Source organism: Haliaeetus albicilla, chromosome 11 (genome assembly GCF_947461875.1).
Source record: "Haliaeetus albicilla chromosome 11, bHalAlb1.1, whole genome shotgun sequence".
NCBI classification, from domain to species: Eukaryota; Metazoa; Chordata; class Aves; order Accipitriformes; family Accipitridae; genus Haliaeetus; species Haliaeetus albicilla.
The window spans coordinates 38369049-38388288 of NC_091493.1; the positions used below are offsets into that span (position 1 = coordinate 38369049).

General features: G+C 40.4%; 1 protein-coding gene across 1 annotated transcript in view; it reads right to left on the reverse strand.

The window, feature by feature from the left end:
• Window positions 1-19240, reverse strand: part of ADAM12 (ADAM metallopeptidase domain 12) — a 185472-nt gene that overhangs the window by 131976 nt on the left and 34256 nt on the right. Inside the window, exon 3 of the mRNA XM_069797206.1 lies at window positions 5940-6013. Within this exon, the coding sequence (XP_069653307.1) occupies window positions 5940-6013 (74 nt within the window). The remainder of the gene's footprint in view (window positions 1-5939; window positions 6014-19240) is intronic.

Sequence of the window (19240 nt, forward strand, 5' to 3'; positions counted from 1 at the left end):
TTGGTTCAAAGCTGTCAACTGATGCAGCTCTGGAAACTACTATTCTCAGGAAAACATTTGCACAGAGAAAACAGTACCTGTCCTACCCATCAGGCTGTAATTTTTTTGCACGCTACGCGAACAGCGTTTGTAGTTCTGCGGTACGTACAGCTAACGGTAAATTTCCCCATATCTCAGTTTTCCCACCTGAGAAAGGGGTTCAGTGCCCCGGTCCTTCACGCGTGCCACGGCTGCAGGGCAGGGACAGAGCAGCACTGGCTCTCCTGACGCCGTGTACTCCCCCAGACCCGGGGTTTGTGAAGGGGACACGGTCCTCTCTGTTCTCCAGGGCGCTTGGCACAGCCCCATTGCCCCCCTGTTTTATGGGGCATGGGAGAAGAAGCTTGGCTGTGGTAGAGATTATGACATTTGGCCACAGGAAGGACTCCGGAATAGAAATTCCAGTCTTTTTATCCTCTCTGCTGCCAGCGTATTGTATCAGCATATAAATACCTTCTCTCATTGTTCCTTTCTGTTGGTGTGTTTATGTAAGGAGAGGAAAAACAGATCAAGAAAGCAGCAGTTTCTCTCCTGCTGGAGCTGAACCCTTTCACTCCAACACACAGCTCCAAACCGACACAGCCAAACGTAGCCCCAACCACACAAACTCGACTACCACTGCTAATACCAACCTACGCTAATACTCTCTCAATTCCAGAACAAATCTCAGTGTCTCAACGCCCACACTAAATATGCCATCCTTATACCACAAAGCTACATCAAACACCTGTACCTTTAGAGCCACGGATTGATATCAGCATTACTGTAGCTGCGAGAGCTGAATCTTCACATTTCAGTGCGGTCTAGACCATTTGACTATTACCATTACAGAAGGGAAAAATTGTTACTGACATTAAAATGAAACGTTTGCTTCAATTAAAGCAAAATCCCAACTGTCAGCTCACGCTGAAATGCCGCAGTACATCTGCCAGCTCCACCATTTGCAGATAAAACAGTCAGGGGTCACAGTTTTTTTGGCTAAGTTACAGCACAGAATTATAATAGCAAGTATATTCTGAGAGGTCCCATTTCTCTATTTGGTATTTGTTTGTTTAGATTTGTTTCCTCTATCTGTATTTCAAGCCATCGACTGTATATAAGCATGTCAATTCATTAACAAATTTTGTCAGCTATTTTCTTTGGCACTGGAAATGGGTTGTTTCCCTGCTAAATTAATCCAGCTAGAATGTCACTTGCACACAAATCAGTGCTCCTATTCAGAAAGGTCAGGCAGAAAAGAAGAGCGCACTACTTTTTTTTTTTTTTTTAACCAAAAAAGAATACAGAAGATTTCTGAGCGCTAAAGCCTCATTGGAACAGGTCACATCAGCACTATGCATGAAGATGCCTACTGCCTGCTTTTCAGACTGAGGGAATACTGCTGGAACCTCCTCTGTCCTGGAGCTAAGCATTCAAAGCCACCTCCAATACTGGACCATTACATCCCAATACATCCCTGGTACGGTGTCTCCATGTAGACGTGGTAAATGTGCAAGGGGGATGGTCAGAGATGCTCTAAACTTCTGGAGATCTCTGGGATCCTAGGGGATTTAAAGGATAAGATGGGGACTTATACCATGGCCTGGGGTAGATTTTGCCTGCTGATAAAATAGCAAAATTTTTACTGAGAGAATAAAAGGCAGCAATCTAACCTCATCTATTCCCTTTTATATATTGCTTTCTTAAAGGCTGTGTTGCAAACCCAACGAAAAAGAGCGTAAAGTTATGGGGAACTGAATAGCGAACTCTGCTTCTCTAAAATACTTGAGCTTTTTCTTTTCATTTCCACGTTCCCCTGGACGCTGCCAATGGCCCGTCAGCCACAACCGCACCGATCGCACCCTCACTGCTCCCTCTGCAAAGGTGGTCAATGAAGTCCCAGCAGAAGGAAACCGTCCGGGACACACCTGAGATGCTGCCGATGTCCTGAGGTCAAAGCCATCCTACCTCCATACGTGCCTTCACATGCTCTCGACTTACCTCAGCTTTTTATCTTTATCTGCCATAGACTCAGGTATATACATGAGTCAGCAGTGAAAAAGCTCTCTAACATCTGTTCAAAGTTATATTTCTTTGACATTCATAATTATGACCTTTGTCAGCAAATCATTTAAGCATGAAATTAATTTTGAAAATAAGTAATTCCACTGACTTTACCTGGATTACTCATATGTTTAAAGTTAAAAGAACACTTAAGTACTTTGCTGTATACAGACCTATTTCTGACAGAGTGTAAAATGTTTCCAGTTGCAGAAAAACAGCCAGTAGTCACATACCGTTCCACTCTCCAACTCAGATTTAATCTTACAGGGGTTTTGTTTCATTTACACAATAGTAAGCCTACTTTCCTCTAAGACCCACGTGCTGCAATCAACTTTAAAGGAATTTATATGTGCATACATTACTGTCCCTTGCACAACAGAAGTGCATCAGTATTATTGATGTAATGCACACCAGTACAGTCAGCTGCTCTGCAGAGTGGTTTATTTTGCAGCTGATTGATGATTTGCTGATTCTGGAAATCTCTGGAAATGACAAGTGTTTCTAAAACATTTAAGGTACTACAGAGCTTAAGGTTCTCAAGAGTGCAATCATATTTTGCAACTAAATCATGGTAAGAAATGTACTTGCAACATAAGCTCGCTAACAGGTTTTCTATGATTGACAGATTGAATTCACAGCAAATCATTTTGGTTTTGCAATTGCAAATGTGTGATGCCTGAAAATTAATCACTAAAGCGTTTAATGAATATGTACAAAAGTAATCTTAACAGCTGGAAACCATAGAGAAGATTTTAAACCCTAAGCTGTGAAGTTAGGTACCAGTAACTCTTCCAGAACTAACTTTTAACATCTTGCCCAGTACATATGAACACATCTTGCTGAGTCTAAATATCAGAAAGCACCAAACTGACATTAAATATTTCCATAGATAACAGATGGTTTAACACATCAGTCCCCACTTGGGGTTGCCTAATGCATCTGAATCATGTTTTGAAATACAACTCAAGGTTTGGAAAATCTCTAAGGTTTTCAATAAATGGAGTTTAATGTCAAGACTACTCAAAGCAGCTGTTTCTACTAACCATGGAAAATCACATCCAGTTTTTTTTTGCATAACCCAATGCAGAAATTATGTAATTTAGGGGTCCCATCCACCTCCACCCCCACCATTCTCCAAGGAATAACATGCTTTACATGAAACTACAGTAAAATAACAGCACACACATCAGATATGTGTTGTCACTTACTAGTCAGGAAAAGATGTTTGTGTTTAGCTCTACTTCTACCTAAAGCATGCTGATTTAATGGCTGCTCCAATGCTGAGCATCGATGCCTTCAAGGCATTTGAGCTGCATGTTTCATGCCAACCTCAGGAAGATGGAGCAGGCTGGAGGAGACAGGGTCTGTATGCACGTCTGCTGGTCCTCTCTGCAGCCCTGGAGACTCACGGGCAGGAGCTGCAGCGTGGAAACCTTCTCCAGGTATGCAAGGACCTTCTCGCACCTCTGGAGTCCACAATCTACCAATCTGGCCCGCTGCCACCAGCTGTTATTCCCCATTCTCTGCTCAGCAGAAATGCATTCTCTCATTTCTCTCCTGGACGTTATTTTTCAACTCCATGAACCTGCAGGACCCCCTGGAAGCGGCAATGCGTCCACGCTGCTTGCTTCGTGCCCTAAACGCCTCACCTCCTCTGCTGCCATTTGCCTCTTCACACCAGCGACAACACGCCCCAAAACATCATTACAGGCAAAAGAAATGCAACCAAAAATTTCCACGGACAAACACAGAGGCCTTGAGATTGTTTGCCCTGGGGGGCACAGACCAGTCATCCCGACTGATGCACTGTGTTATTTACAGAAACAGGTAACAAATAGACCTACACACACCCCCCGATGCAACTTCTGCACGGACTTGCAACACTCAGACCATTATTTCTTCTGAAAATCGAAGTCAGTAATACTGGAGAAAAGGGAGAAATGATTTTGCAAAACCATGACTGACTTTTTCTGTGGTTTGGGATCTATGAACTGCCCTGTATGCTACGTAGAAGCTCCTGCTAAGATGAGGAACCTCATGTTGTTAACACCATACGCAACTCTTGTAGAATGCAAATCTTCTGGTGGATACACCACCATAGAGGTAGGTAGACTAAAAAATAATCATTGATAAACACTGTATTTCTTAAGGAGCAGATCTCAACATCTCTAAATCTGGTTAGTCAGACAGATGCTCACAGAGTTAATTTACTGTACTTTCAAGTCCTACTTCTAAAAGAGGTGGAGATTGCATCTTACAATTTTCTAAATCTGACTTTACTACAGGTACAGAGAGTTTGGTATGTTCAGCAAGGCCTGTATTAGCAGTTTTATGTTCTTTTAATCGCTGACATGGAATGTAAATAGTTTCCTCAATTGCTGCATACTTCCCATTCCTGAAGGAAGGCACACCCTTTGACAAAGATTAAGAGAATATAAAGTTAAATCCCTGTTTACAAAAGGAGTTAAATCCTCCTCTAGTTACTGAAACAGCAACCTATGCATGGGGGATCTACATACCCTTCAAGGATAGGAAATGAACAACTAAGGAGCATTAAAAATAATGTAAAAAACCCCTCAAGATTTGGGCCTGATGTTGAATAATAAAGCGAACTGGATTTATTACAGCTGGGTAATATTAGGGTTCATCCAAATGACTGGAAATAAAAAGCGCTTTGTGTTGTTTTACTACAGAGGACTGAAGAGGTGCCCCGTCGTTTTCCATTGAAGTTGTCCATCACCAGCCTGAGGCAGCATGTACCCGGCCTCCCTCGGACTTTTGCTTTCACATGCACATTCCTTCCCCTTAACACATAAGGCTGCACTGCTTACATCTATGGTCTCTCTATTACAGTAAAAAAATACCTCTGCTGCTTTTATTTCACAGCAGGGAAACCTACAGAACACAGAGATCCTTGCTAAGATTTATAAAAAGTTTTCCCTGGGTTGAAAGTGATCTTTGGTTTTCCTTTGACAAGCAGCACGTAGTTGTCCTGATCTGGGTTCCCACAATACATCCCTGAGATGCTTTTAGAGGGAAAGCGGTTGGAGAGTTGAGAAGGTAGACTAAGACTTTGATGACTGGGGTTCCATTTGTCATGTACTTCCAGAGAAGTAACTTCATCTCTGTATGGGTCTGTACCCCTCTGTAAAAACTCTGCTGGGTTTCTGCCCATGGGATCCTCTCTACAGCAGCCCCTGGTATCCCTCTCCGAAAGCTTGTGGACATGAGCAGGAGCTGTCAAGAGCCCATGGAAGAAGATGCAATATTTACAACCCACAAAGGAGGGTTCAAGCTCCGCTTTGATTATGGGCCTCATGAACTGCACCAACATCCCATCATTAGCTCCTTGCCAGCAAACCCAGAGAGCTCCTCTTCACAAGTCCAGCAGGGGTTAAGCCCAAATGCTCGACTCATCTTCCCCGAGCAGACGCCAACAGCCACTACACGGAGGCAACCACGGTCACAGGCAGTGTTAGGAGGGAGGAGTCCTCCAAAAAAAGTTCCAAAGACTGTAGGATTTTGCACATTACTGTAAATAAAAGGGCTTACCACAGGAAAGGAGGACAAACCCAAATCAAGTAAAAATAACAATCAACAGGAAAACACTGAGAGGCAACATGTCCATTTTCAGTCTCACATCAATGCAGGTGACCATTGAGATTCTATTGCACACCATAAGCAGTGTGCAAATACACACACTCCAAACTGGAACAAAACTCTCTTGTTAGGGGCCTGTTCCATGAAGGACCAGTAGCAGACTTGGCTCCAGGTTACTCTTAAACTACCAATTTTAAAATTATAACCCTCCTCTGAGAACCTCCAGTACAAAGTGAACATGCAACAAGGGTACTTACTCATTCCTCTCCAGATTGATGACTAGATGTTTATTCTCAGCTTGTATTACAAACTGCAGCAGTGCTGGGTGATTCTGAAAAAGGAAAACAGACTTGGCTGAGTCCAAACCCAAAACCCATCGTCCTGCACCGCGCTCCGCCGGGGAGCTGGACACACGTCTGCCGTTGCAGGATCAGGCCCTGCTTGGGAGAAGCAAGCAGCTACAAGGAGAAGCGTTTGTGGCGTCGCAGCTCTTGAGCCGCAGCTGAGCACGAGCAAACGCGGAGAGGCGGCCGCAGGATTTCACACCTGGGTCTGCTGGACCCCACGGTGTGCCCTTAAGCAATTGCATCGCTTGCAACTTTGCACATTGGAGTGCATCTTTCCTGCGAAGATAAGCGTAGTGATGCAGTACACATCAGTTCCAGGAGACATCTGATACAGTTTTGAATTTTCTCTTTTTCCTCTCCATATAATAGCATAACTACATTAAACACTAATATAATCTCTTATTAATGCTCAATCTTGCTGAACTATTTTTTAAAGTGAGGTACAGATAGTCAGGTTTGGGCTTGCACGACCATTTTCAGTTTAAGATATCCACGTTCAAAGCCAATACCTCCTGCATTAAGAGCAGACCTGCAGTGCTGTGATCACAGTCAGCAGGGTGGCTCTAACAGAAATGCTTTTTCCCTTCAGGCTGAATACGCTAAATATTCACACATAGAACTGCACATGTGATCTAAGACCATCATGGAAACTAAACATAAAGTACAGTCATGCTGAACTATGTTTTTGCCTACAAACAGCTAAATATTTGAATACGAATTTTATACTTTTCATAAGGAATAATTAAATTTTAGCTATAAAAAAAAAGAATTGGTGTTGAAGCAATTAGGAATATGGTCAACAGTATCAACCAGCATCTCTGTGAGAATAATAGACAAAGTATTTGTACATATACAAGTATTTAAGAGAATTTTCTAAACAAGACATCAACGGCAGAGCACACGGAAATCCCAATTGCACTCCCGCACGGAGCAGGGATCAGGACATCTGGATTGCATTTTCAGCACCATCACGACTGCATGCAATCTTCATATTGCCGTCCCCCTGATTATAAAACAAGTTCTTTTTCATCTCAAGCATCCAAAGGTAAAGCCACCGGGTGTTTTTGGCAGCTGTGAAAGAGCATTGGAAAGGTCTGATGATCCTTTCTCCCTTGGAGGTGGGATGGAGCGGAGGCTCAAACACTCGTTTGCAGAAAGGGGCAGCGCACCCATCCAGGCTCTTGAAACTGTACTTCAAACGAGAAAGCACAGCTTACGATATGCTAGTTACTCTTAACCCAAAAGGCTGGACTCACATATATTTTAAGACTGTTTACACTTAACTTACGTTTCATTAAACAAACTTACTGGATTGTGAGACACTATTTCCTTGTTTTGAAATTCTGACAGTAGCTCAATAAATCAGTTGTTCCTCTGTACACTCAATATGCTTTTCTGAAGATTTATGTCAGCCAATTGCAGTACTGAAGCAGGATAATTTTAGGGTTATAGTATTTAATTGATTTATTGAGAAATTGAGGAATTGCTACAGCAGTGCCTTGATGAAGTCCCGGCTGCGTGCCAGTCAGAGCACCCCGCCCATGAAATGCAATGATTTTTAAATGATTTGGAAAATTGTAGAAGTTTATTAAAAAGTGAAATTATGAGGAGGTTGTCGTAGACTAAACAATATTGTAATTTTGTTATAATACAAAATAGCTGACAACTCCCCAGTGCTCTCAGACATTATTAAGCACAGATTGTGAGCGAGATGCCATTGCTTTCTTCTGAGTGTCCTGCCGCACTGCTTGTGCAAATTCAAACATGTTTTCCCTCTCCCCACGCAAAACAGTTACGATACTGGAATTCTGCATCTATGTGAACTTTGCAGAAACTATATCCCACTAGAATGCTAAATAAATGCTTCAGACTATCCTTGGCATTCAGCAAACACATGGGAGTCATTTATTGGCATGAATATTTAGAAGCAGCGTTGATTACCACTTTAATATTAGTGCATTGGTTCCAAACCCTGTAAGATATACATACTATAGAGTTTTGAGAGAGTAAAATACAATTAATTACGATATAACACAATAAATAATTAAGATATTGCAGTAGCACAAATGGATCCTTTTCAGCTAAAGGCCCTCTGCTAATATGTAAATGATAACTATGTTTATTCATGAGTTCACAGTGGTACTTATTTGACAGTCAATTGATGTTAGTGAGTCCTAAAGTTAAAAAAGCAGCTGCAGAATAAAACAGACTGTTACAAGACAAAAACATCTCTCACAGAATTCCTAAAGCTGAAACTTCTTATTATCAAGCACAACAATGTCCCCAGTTTGGGTGGTGGACCGCGTTGCATGAGACCCAGCTTCAGATTCTTGCTTTAACATAGATTTTTCTTTCAAACGAATGGCTCATTTCCTTGTTTGCCATCTGGGAGGAGATGAAACTATACTTTTTCTTATTCTGACTGGCAATCATAAGCATAAATACAGTAAAAATTACACATTGCTCAGGTGGTATAGTGATTGGAAACACATAAGCACTTAAAATGAGACATTTCTAATGTGAAAGAAATATCAATATTCAGAAAGGGCAGTTTAGGTTTGTGGGGTTTTTGTTTGGGGTTTTTTTCCCTTTTTTAAATGTATACACTTGTGAAATGAACTTGGATCTTTTACTTTACTTCTTTTGCAGCGGTGGTGGAGTCTCCCCTAAAGTATTTGCACTGTTCTGCTACAAGACCTTAAAAGCTCATTTTGAATCTCATGAAGCACCGTAATACTCTCCCGTTACAATCAATATTTTCAAAACTGAGTTGCAAGATGAAATGGGAATTACTATACAGATATTAGATCGCTGTTTTATATTTTCTGCTTAGAATAATCGAAAAAGCACGTTGTGAGAGCACATACTCTTCTGCTCAGAACATTTCATAAAGAACCACTTGTTATAAGCCTTTCTTAAGAACCACAAAAAATAATTTCCATGCTGATACCACAACTTATTCCCACATTGATCCCTTTAAAATTATCAAATGTGAAGGTAACGTGAACCTTATGAAAGTAGCATTATTTAAACCATAATGAATAATTTTGTATGGTTCTACCTTTTCTCTATAGAGTTATGCTTTCTAGTTCTTTCCACTCTTAAACTACAATTTGCTGCTTTCCTTTTGGCAATGTTTTTTGTGGCATAAGAGATTTCATCAATGCATGCAAACTGTTCTCTGACATTCTAAGAGGCAATACTGACTTCAGGATGATTGAAGTAGTACTCTCTGTAACCTTTCCCTCTTATTTAGAGGATTTACTTTCAAAATCTACATCAAATTATATCAGCAGAAAAGGAAAAGTATTTCCTCCCTTAATTTGCTCCTCACTTGTTTGCTTGCTCAGAGACGTTGGTTTGAATTGGCATTAGTGAAACTTAATATTCTGAAGGAAATTAGTGAAACAATAAGTTAAGGCCAAGGAAGAATTCTCTCTGATAAAGCAGATAAAAAAAAAAGAATAAAGCACTACCTGAACAACTGGAAGCTGGTGAGACAGTAGCCTATTTCTGAGTCAGAAAAGTTCTTTTGTTTTCTTACAATGGAATTAAAATCACTATGCACTGGTAAAACTAGTTTAACTAGTATATCTTTTTCAAGTACTATTAATTTTTTTCCGCCCTTTTAAATCCCATTGATCTCCAGATCTTCACACAGAAAGAGAAAAGAAAGGATGGTTTGGGGATTAAGGGCTTCCCCAGTGAACCTGGAGATGGTGTTGGGAGCCCAGCTCCACCACGGATTTACGTCTTGGCTGGGACAACTGCGTTTCATTATGGGAAATAGCCAAACCCTCCAGTTGAGCCAACCTGTCACACCTCGACTCTTTTTGTGCTTCACTTACCCCTTCTACCTCTTTCCTCCAACTCTGCAAAACAGACATAGGTATAGTTTTCATCCTCCTGTCTTTGTCTACTTAGACATAAACTGATTTAAATTCCTAAACACAGATTTGAGCGAATAGGCACCTTCCTTCTGGTGAAGGCATCAAGGCATTACCAGAACAGTGGTTCAAAAATAGCAATAACACTTTTTTTTTCCTTTAGCTGCTCATGTTTTATCACATCACCATGAATACCAAGACAGACTCTCAGTAGCAGATTTTGAACTCCTCATACTTTCAGGGACTACTTTCTAGTAATAATGGTATGACAGCGTAAAAAAAAAAAAAAAATTAAAAAAAATCAGTTGTTATGCCTGAAATACTAGTAGCTGTCCATTTGGAGTAGATTTGTTCACCTTGGTGGGATGCCCATTCTGGAATTTGAATATAAAGTAGTTGTCACTGAGCATATTTTTCTGCACAGTAATCTAGGAAAAAGTCTTAATCATTGCTGGATCATCTCTTCCTTTGGGCTGTGGAGTTGGCACGCACTGTGATCACACTGCAGTGCTGTGAGCTTTTCCCTTGATACTGACTACTGAGATTGGGATAGAATACTTCAAGTCATTTCTTATTACACTTGAAGAGACATAAAACTGATGAAGTGGACAGTCCTAATGCATATATCTTTGCAGCTTCCTCCCTATAAGAGAGGAAGGATTTTATTGGATTAAGATACATGAGTTAGACTAGCATGTACAGACTTAAATAAAAAAAAAAATATTCTAGCAATTACATAATAGAAATAAAAGGAAATATCTGTAGACAAGGGAAAGAGTGTAAATAAACTCAAAACAGCAGCATTAATTCATTTGGAAAGAGAAATGCATTTTCAGCTGTATCAGATGTCCAAATCCAGTATTTGAGAATAGAGGTCAGCACAAGAAATAGAACAAAAAGGAAGGATTTTGCTTCTCTGGTTTCAAAGTTTTAAATTATATCCTAACATGGTAGACTGAAATAGGCAGGTTTGTTTAATCCAACAAAATGGTTTCCAGTCCCTCCAGAGCTGCTATTAACTTTGCTAAAGCCAACCTTGTGACAGGGCCAAGTTTGCACGTGCGGTCAAGTTGGTCAACACCCACGAAGTGCCCGTCACGTGCCAGGCCACGGTTTGCATGAACTGTCCTGACAGCTCTCTGGTGGGACACTCCTAGTCAAAAATGGGTCAAAACTGGCAAGATGATAAGGGAAAAAATAATTATAGGGAGAAATATGGAGTGCAACTAGTTGTATGCAACAAGGGTCCCGACATTCAACATGGAGCAAAAATGAAAAGGCAGCAAAACCTCATAGACTGTCACATTTAATAATTAGTTGCCTGGGCTTTAGTTTGAAGTAAGAGAAATCACGTCATCAGTGACAAGCGCAGGAGAACCTGGAAGCCACTCCAGCCTTGCACAAAGCTTGTCAACCCTGTGGAAGACCATGGGAACACAGTATAATTTTCGCACAGGATGCATAAAGAACATAGAGATGCAAGAGTCGAGCGTCATTTATTTTGACCAGCTACCACAGAGCCAGCCTGGCTCTGATATGTACATGGCTGTGGATGGTAGCTTAACACGGTGGTGTTATACAAGGCAGCTGGATGCAGAAGCAAATCAGTGTGCATTTACGAAAACAGTGAGAGGAATAGCGAGGAGACGTCCCCTTAACGTGGAGAAACCAGAGTATGTTTCTGAAACTTCAGCTTGTATTTAGAATGAAACTAAATACATAGCCCATCCATGCAGAAATTACCCACTCACAAAAGGCCAAAGACAGCCAACGAGGACTGTTGCCTTTTGGTTAACTGGTTTCCTCTGGCATTAACACATGTCAAACCAGACTCCATGATATGATAGTCAAAGTACTACTCTACCAGGGGATAATTTGGGGGTATTTTTTAATCCAGGTTCTTAAACTCTGCAAAACCACCAGCATTTACTCTAAGGATAAGACCCATTTACTTTCTCCTCTATGGTCCTGGAAACAGAAATTCCAACACAAAAAGGTGAGGGTCAGAAGTTTATGTTATCTCTTAAGCATAGCTTTGGAAATGAAGGACTTTTGAGATAGATCAGATAGTTACATTCCACACAAATCTAGATGCTTTTTCTTGTATCTGAAGAGCTAACATCAGGAATTAGAAATTGCGTAACTGAGGAAAGAGTACATTATTTCCAGTAGGGATAAATTCTATGCCATTTTCTGATATCTGTATGAAAATACCTTTTTCCCCCCTTCTTTATCACACACTGACATTCTGTGTTGGTGCCTTCACAAGCTGAAAGGTATGTTTATAGGTATCAGATCTTTGGGCTGGTATTACTCCTCTACTATCTGTAATACACAAAGAGGGAAAAGCTGGGAAATCTATAAGAAATAAAGCCACCTAGGGAATCTTACCATGATAACTGGAATTTAATCCAACAAATGCAAGCTGTCTACAAAGTATATTCATTTAAGATAATTACATTCGGCAATGAATACTATAAATTGCATGCATTGCTTTTAAATCAATAAGTATTTCTTCCTTTTCTTTTGGCTTTAGTTTAGAAGTGAACACAAGATGTTTCTTGCAAACACCTCCAAAACCAAGTGATATTTCATGCGGACTTGAAAAGTATAAACATTTAATTCATATTGTTTTGCAAGTTCCTGAGGGCAGTGAATTCAGCTGTGCTTTCCTTACTGTCAGATGACAAGCATGTATCCCTGTGGCTGTATATAATGAGTAGCAACAAAGAGAACAGAGTGTTTTGCAGGTTTTTTTTTTAATGGTGTAGCAAAGAATCACAGCCCCTTAACAAATTGGCTGAGCCACTCCAATAATGTAGGAAACCAAAGAACTTCCAAGTTGGTTCTCAACTTTAAAATGAAGTGATTCTTTGAAAACAGCATGATCATACTCTTCTCTGTCTTTGCTGACTGTACAAATAGATGCAAGATTCTTCCAAAAGGAAGGTATAATTCTAATCTAAATTTCTTTTTTTTTTTTCCCCTCCTTTTTCTTACCTTGGCATATAGCGAGTCAATCTGCGGCTTGGAGGTACTCAGGCTTTTCCACCCTCTTTCTTTTCCTGCTTCCTACACTGCCAGTCAGCTCTATGCAGCCACCACACGACATAACAAAACCATCACACATGAGGTCCTAAAGCAGGGACACAGCAACGGCAGCAGCTCTTCTGCCCCTTCCCTGGCTTCCTTACAGGAATAGAAAACCTCCCCATGGAGCTCATGTGACACGCATAAAATAGGAGTGACGGGACAACCTTGGGAATGACCCAAATTTAGCAGACTTCTCTTCATAAGCCAAAAAGATTTTCAATTAAAATAGACCAAAAAAAAAAAAAAGTTTTGGTGCACTGCCTCTATACCACTGGCAGTCCCAGCCTCTGGCCATCAGGTTATTTGGCAACATCTGCTGAAGCTCCTATGAATCTCTATAAAGGACTATTTAAACTAACAGTTCCTTGCTCACTGTTGGTGTCCCAGGATCCCTATCCAGAGTTAAAATTTCAAGCAAACAACGCTCAAGAAAGAGGAAACTGAGAAGTTAATTGTGCCAGACCAAAATCAATAAAACTACACAGCTCTAGCGCACAGTTTCCTGGATTCCATGCAGAAATACAAAGCTAATGACTACTCTGGGAAAGGGAAAGCATGCTTACAATTTAGCTACATCCTTTTTGTGAGGTATTCCTGATTTATATTTTTTTTAAATTAAAGAATAACCTAGCTAAAACATGTTCAAAATGCCATAACATTATGGATCAAATATTTCAGGAGCAAATCCAAAATAACCAGTTTGATGTTTTAGAGAAATCTGTATCTTCTGAGGCTGGGTTGTTATGCTATGAATTTATTTGGTGTCAGTAAAAAGTCAGGCATGAAAGCTGAATTCAACATTTACACCATATTTTCATTATCAGGCACTGAAGCTGCACTAAAACACGTTTATGTGCACTTGGCCAGCTAAACAGGGATTAACAGAAAATTCCCAACTTTACACATTAAAAAGAGAAATGTAAAATGTGTTCTTTCTTTCTTTTTAATTAAATCTAAGCACTGCAAATAGGGCAGCCTTGGTTTTCAAAGCAGCTATCCAATTATCTGCTCAACGATATTGGGTAAAAATAGGTCAAAATCAATACTCCCTTTTCAGGACAAACTTTGAAACAAAAATCTTTCAAAGATTCCTAAAAACAAGTTCAGAGAACAAACACGAGTGAATTATGAAAAAGGGGACTGGTGTTGCCAACACTTTGAAAGAGCCGATCGGGAGCGAGCTCCGCTATCCTCTGTCTCAGGATGTGGTTTGGGAGAAGGATGCGTGCTGTAACACAAACCAGCCAACGCGAGGTATTGAAGCCCTTCCTGTATCTTTGCAGCAGGGTGGATGCAAACCAACATAAACCAACACTTGGTGTGTATTTATTACACTTCCCTGCGTGCCTGATGACCTGCAAGGAGTCTGTTCCGCATCTGGGAGCGGGTCATTCGTTAGATACACGAATCACAAAGGAAAGAAGAAAGGAAAATGCAACAACATATGGTTTTGACCAAATGGAAATGACTGCACCAAACTGTGAACTCAATTTTGTATTAAGAACAACTAATAAAAATAATAAAAAAATACGTATGCTTTTAGCCAGCTCTTATTTATTGTGATGTATCCCAAGCAGACCCCTGCCTAAGGTGCTGCCTGCCATCCCTTTGAAGGACTATGTCCGCAAAGCTATCCAAGGCCACCCAATTTTGTCATTCAGGTACTGAATGGAGCTTCTGACTTCATGGAGCACGGGACTTCCCACCCAGACCGTCAGTACGATTGGTAGGCGCTTAGCTTGGAAGCAGGTCAAGAGCAGTAGTGCTTTTTAATCCAAGTTTGATGGAGGGGTGTGTTGTTTGCTGTCACAACCCGTTCCCTAAACTGGAAAGACCGTGCCCTGCCTGTCCTCCGACACACCGCGACCTCGCCAAAGAGGTCAGCCAGAAGGTTGATTGCACCAATGCAGATTTTAGCTTTTTGAAAGACCTGCAAATATAAAGGTCTTTTTAATAGTAAAAAAAGACTTGTTGAAGAGTCTGGTTAAAAGAGTGGTTAAAAAAAAAAAAAATCCTTCCCTACATCGTTTTTCCTTACTGTGTTGCCCAAAAAGGTTAAAATAGAAATACCCACAGCCCTGTAAGTCTCTGGGGGAGTGTCTGCGTGGCCTTATATTCAGAAAAGGCAACTAGATACCACACAGCTTTGGAGGTCCGAGGAGCACGTGGCAGCTCATTCTCCTGGTATCTGCTGCCCTGTCAGGTCTGCTCGTGGCAGCCTTTTACTAACACCTCTGGACGATGGTGGGTCACTCTGTTAGCGGGATGTTTAACACCTGAAAAGTTCAGACCCAACATCAGAAATTTTTGCCTGACTCGAAAATGGACTAAAACCTGGCACAGGAATGAAATAATCTGGAATTTGCTCAAAGTAAACCCATAGTCATTATACAGTATTTACACTGTACGTACGAATCACAACTGTTCATTTTGCTATCAAACAGATGGGAGCAAAACGTACCTCATTGTTGGAATACATTATGTGCTGCTTAAACAATGCTTCGTGGAAGGCTGTGCAAAGAAAACAAACATGTCTGTTCCGTAGTAAAGTGTTACAAAACAAAACTTAATAGAGCTGGCAGCTAGGAAGCAATTGCAGTGGGTCTGGGTAGTCTTAGTTGTTGAACAGAACTCATTGCAGACGGTCCTTTGCAATTTGGGTAATTATAATATGAATGAACAGCTGTTGATATTTGCCAATTTAAAAATGTACGTAAACTTCTTTGAGGGCTATGCCATGTAAATTTAGTAGAAGCCATTTGGGTTTAAAACTACGCATAGCTTTAAAAGTAAAATTCCTGCTCATGTAAGGACACTGGGGACTGTGACCTCCTTTTACTGGAAGTTTGATTACAACATCATATTCTTCCCATGTACTCAAAAAATCAAGGTCAAGCGTGGACTGTGTCAAAGACTGCAGGTCAACTGGCTACCCACTGTCATTATATTTTACGTACCTTATTCCCTTTTTCCTGCTATACTTTCTGTGAGTATTCCCATCTCATAGCTCTACATTTTACCACTCACACATCCACTGTGTTACAACAGAACTGGAGCTGAGCAGCAAACATGACCCTCCAGAAACATCTCTTCTTCTGTGCACGTAATTATTGCAGCGTACATTTGCGGGGAACCCACAATGTGCTGTGCGCTGTGGGAGATAAGAATTATGATGATAATTACTTCTAAGTTCCCAATGATAAGAAATGACACGTCCTCCAGATCATATCTGAATATGTTCTCCACAGTGGGAGTTGTCTGGCACGCTGAGGAGGACGCAAGCAGATGAGCTCCACGGATTCTGCATGGGGACTGTCTGCACAACATATTTGTGTGTGCTGGGGAAGCAGCAGGTCAAAAGAACTGTGTTTCAGGGCCAATAGCAAATGAAGTCCATTCTGAACCGTGCCCATTAGAGACATTATCTGAGCCACCTGCCTACTCCTTACGTCCCTTCAGCGTCACCTGCATCCTCAGAGCACCCTGCGACTGCAACAGTCCCAGGATGGAGGTTTCTCCACATCCATACAGAAGGGTTACAAAGCCCTTGAAGAGCAAAAACGAAAACCATAGTCAGCTCCCTCCCAGTATTTCCATGGTTCAGCTAAGTAACATGGAAAGAAATAATGAAAAATACAGTAGTGACTGTGTCCACCAAGAAGCAAACTGAGGTGGCCACCCATTTCACTGAACTGAAAGTCAACTCAGAATGCTTCAAGAAAGCCCATAAATTATTCTATCACTGAAAGAGGATTTCAGATGCTTTTTGTTTCCCGTCAATACAAATCTGGCTGGGCTCAGTAAATTATATTAAATGCACATGTATCTCCTTCAAGCCACATTTCATGCTCTCCAAACATCTTTCTCTAAATTAGATCCTTTCATATTCCTTGAAAAGCTCAGTTCTTAATTAGGAAAGAGTTCTGATTTTCCATTTTCATTAATTCATTTGATTTCAAGATTTTGAAGCCAGAGTAATTGCAACTAAATGAAACTTATTGAAAGGCAAAAAGATACAATCAGTTTCAGACAATGAGAAATTTAAGAATTTTTTTTAATGCAAGTAAAGGCTAGGTCTAAATGTCCTGGCTGAACCGAATCCTTGACAACGCAACAATCTCCAGAGAAGCAATGATATATGTTTTGCTTCTCTGAATGAACTCGGAGGGTTGGCTAGATTAATGCTTAAATCACTTAATTATTTGGCTTAATTCACATGCTGTTCTTCACTTTCAGATCCTTCCCGCTCCCCTCTAATCACAGTGCTCCACTGCACCAGGCCTGTGCCAAGATCTCTGAGCTCAGACTTCATTCTCTCTAAACATCTTTTCATATTATGTGGCTCAGATTAAATCTTCTTCGCTAATTTGTTATTGCAATCACAGATGTGCTTCTGGATTCAAGTTCCCTTTTGCATCACAAATACTGGAATGCAAACCAGAAGTGAGGAGTCGGTATCTAATTTCCAGTCTTTCAAACTGTAATTTGTCTCTGATGATCTTTTGAAGATGATGAATGAGTTATACAAAGACAGATAAAATATTAATACTTTTTAAACTAATGGAAGGGGCGATTTCACCCCACTCTTGGGCTACTCAAGATAACTTGACAAACTTTCCAAAGCTGTACTTCCAAGACACATGAATCATTTTTATATTCTGGAATGTGCCCTAAGAGAAAGAAGGATCTGAAGATTTCCTAGTAAAGCAAATGATATTGCAAACCTGTGTGCAGCATCTCACATTTTTCTGCTTAATTAGAGACTTACTTACAGATACCCCATCTATACATTTACATTCTCATAGAAAATAAATGACAAAAAGTAGTGTGGAAAGCTCAGAAAACTTATCTAAGAAAGTACTCCCTAGAACAAAAACATATGTTTTATTCTGAATGATACCCAGAGGTTCAAAGTTTTAATGACCAGCATTATTTCCTGCCACAAAGGCAAAGACAAAACACAAATGAAAATGCCATTGCCGTTAATATATAAACAAAACCTTGTAAACAAAATGTATCTATTAATTATAAAATGCATATTAAAAGATATCTAACTAGATTATAGAAGGCCAATACGCATCTAATTCCTCCTGCAGATAATTTGCTGAAGTATTTTCAATTGCTAACTGAGCTTATAGAAAATCTGTCTCATTTCTTCTTACTCATAGGTTCAGTAAGAACAAGCTATAAAATTATATTTCTAGAACAAGCTCTCTCATGACATATCAGATAAACTTGTGGGTCTAAAAAATAACCCCTGTATCGAGGTTGTAGAAACTGATATTAAAGCTCAGCAAAGATCTGCTTTACACTAAATTGTCTAGAAATAGCACACCCTTTCTCCATTGAAGGGCATGAGGTAAATAACTGAAGAGGAGGTAAAAACAGATAATCAATTATTTCAGTTGGCTTCAGGTTTAGTGCTGAAATTTTCAGCCCCTTAGAGAAAAAAACAAAAATCAATATAGCACAGTATTTTGAGATAACAAAGAAAGAAACATCTCAAAGGCATTTGCAACGTGTGATAAAAGCATAAAGAAAAGTCTGCTGTCACCTTCAGCTGCTCTACCATACATTGTAAATGAACAAAAATATTCCTGTTTCTTTGCTGAACTGACTGCACAGGGTTAGAAAACAGAAAAACGAAAATTTTGCAGAAGGCTCGTAAAATATTGCAATTACCCAGCTTCAGTCTCATGGACCAATGCAGCAAAACAGAACAAGCAAGAATATTTTTCAGTTCAGCTAGTGGATGCTGGAGTCAAATACCCATACGGACTGTGGGAAAATAGACCTTATCTAGGTAGCTTTGAAAGTATGGAGGAAAGCAGCAGTTGTTTGTGCAGCTGAAAGATGAGGAACAAGTGGAGTTATATGCTGCAAACTCTATTTCAAGATCTTCCAAGATCTTGAACCTCTTCCCAGGATCTGCCTGTGCAAACCCCAGGCTGCCAGAGCATCCCATCACGGGAGAAGACTGTCTATCTGCCTTTCTGGACAGCTTTCAGTTGCTTTTATGTTAACATACCATTCCAGCATGTTTTTACAATGTTTCCCTCTCTTCTTGTCACTCCATTACTGGTATGAGTCCTGCTCTATTTTGCATGCCTTCCCCAACAGCAGAAGCCAGTGGATTAGCACAGGTAAGACAGAATAATAAAGATTGTCTGAGCAAGTCTGTTTTATGTGGTTTTGCCTGAGCAAACACAGTAAAGCTCTGACAACACACTG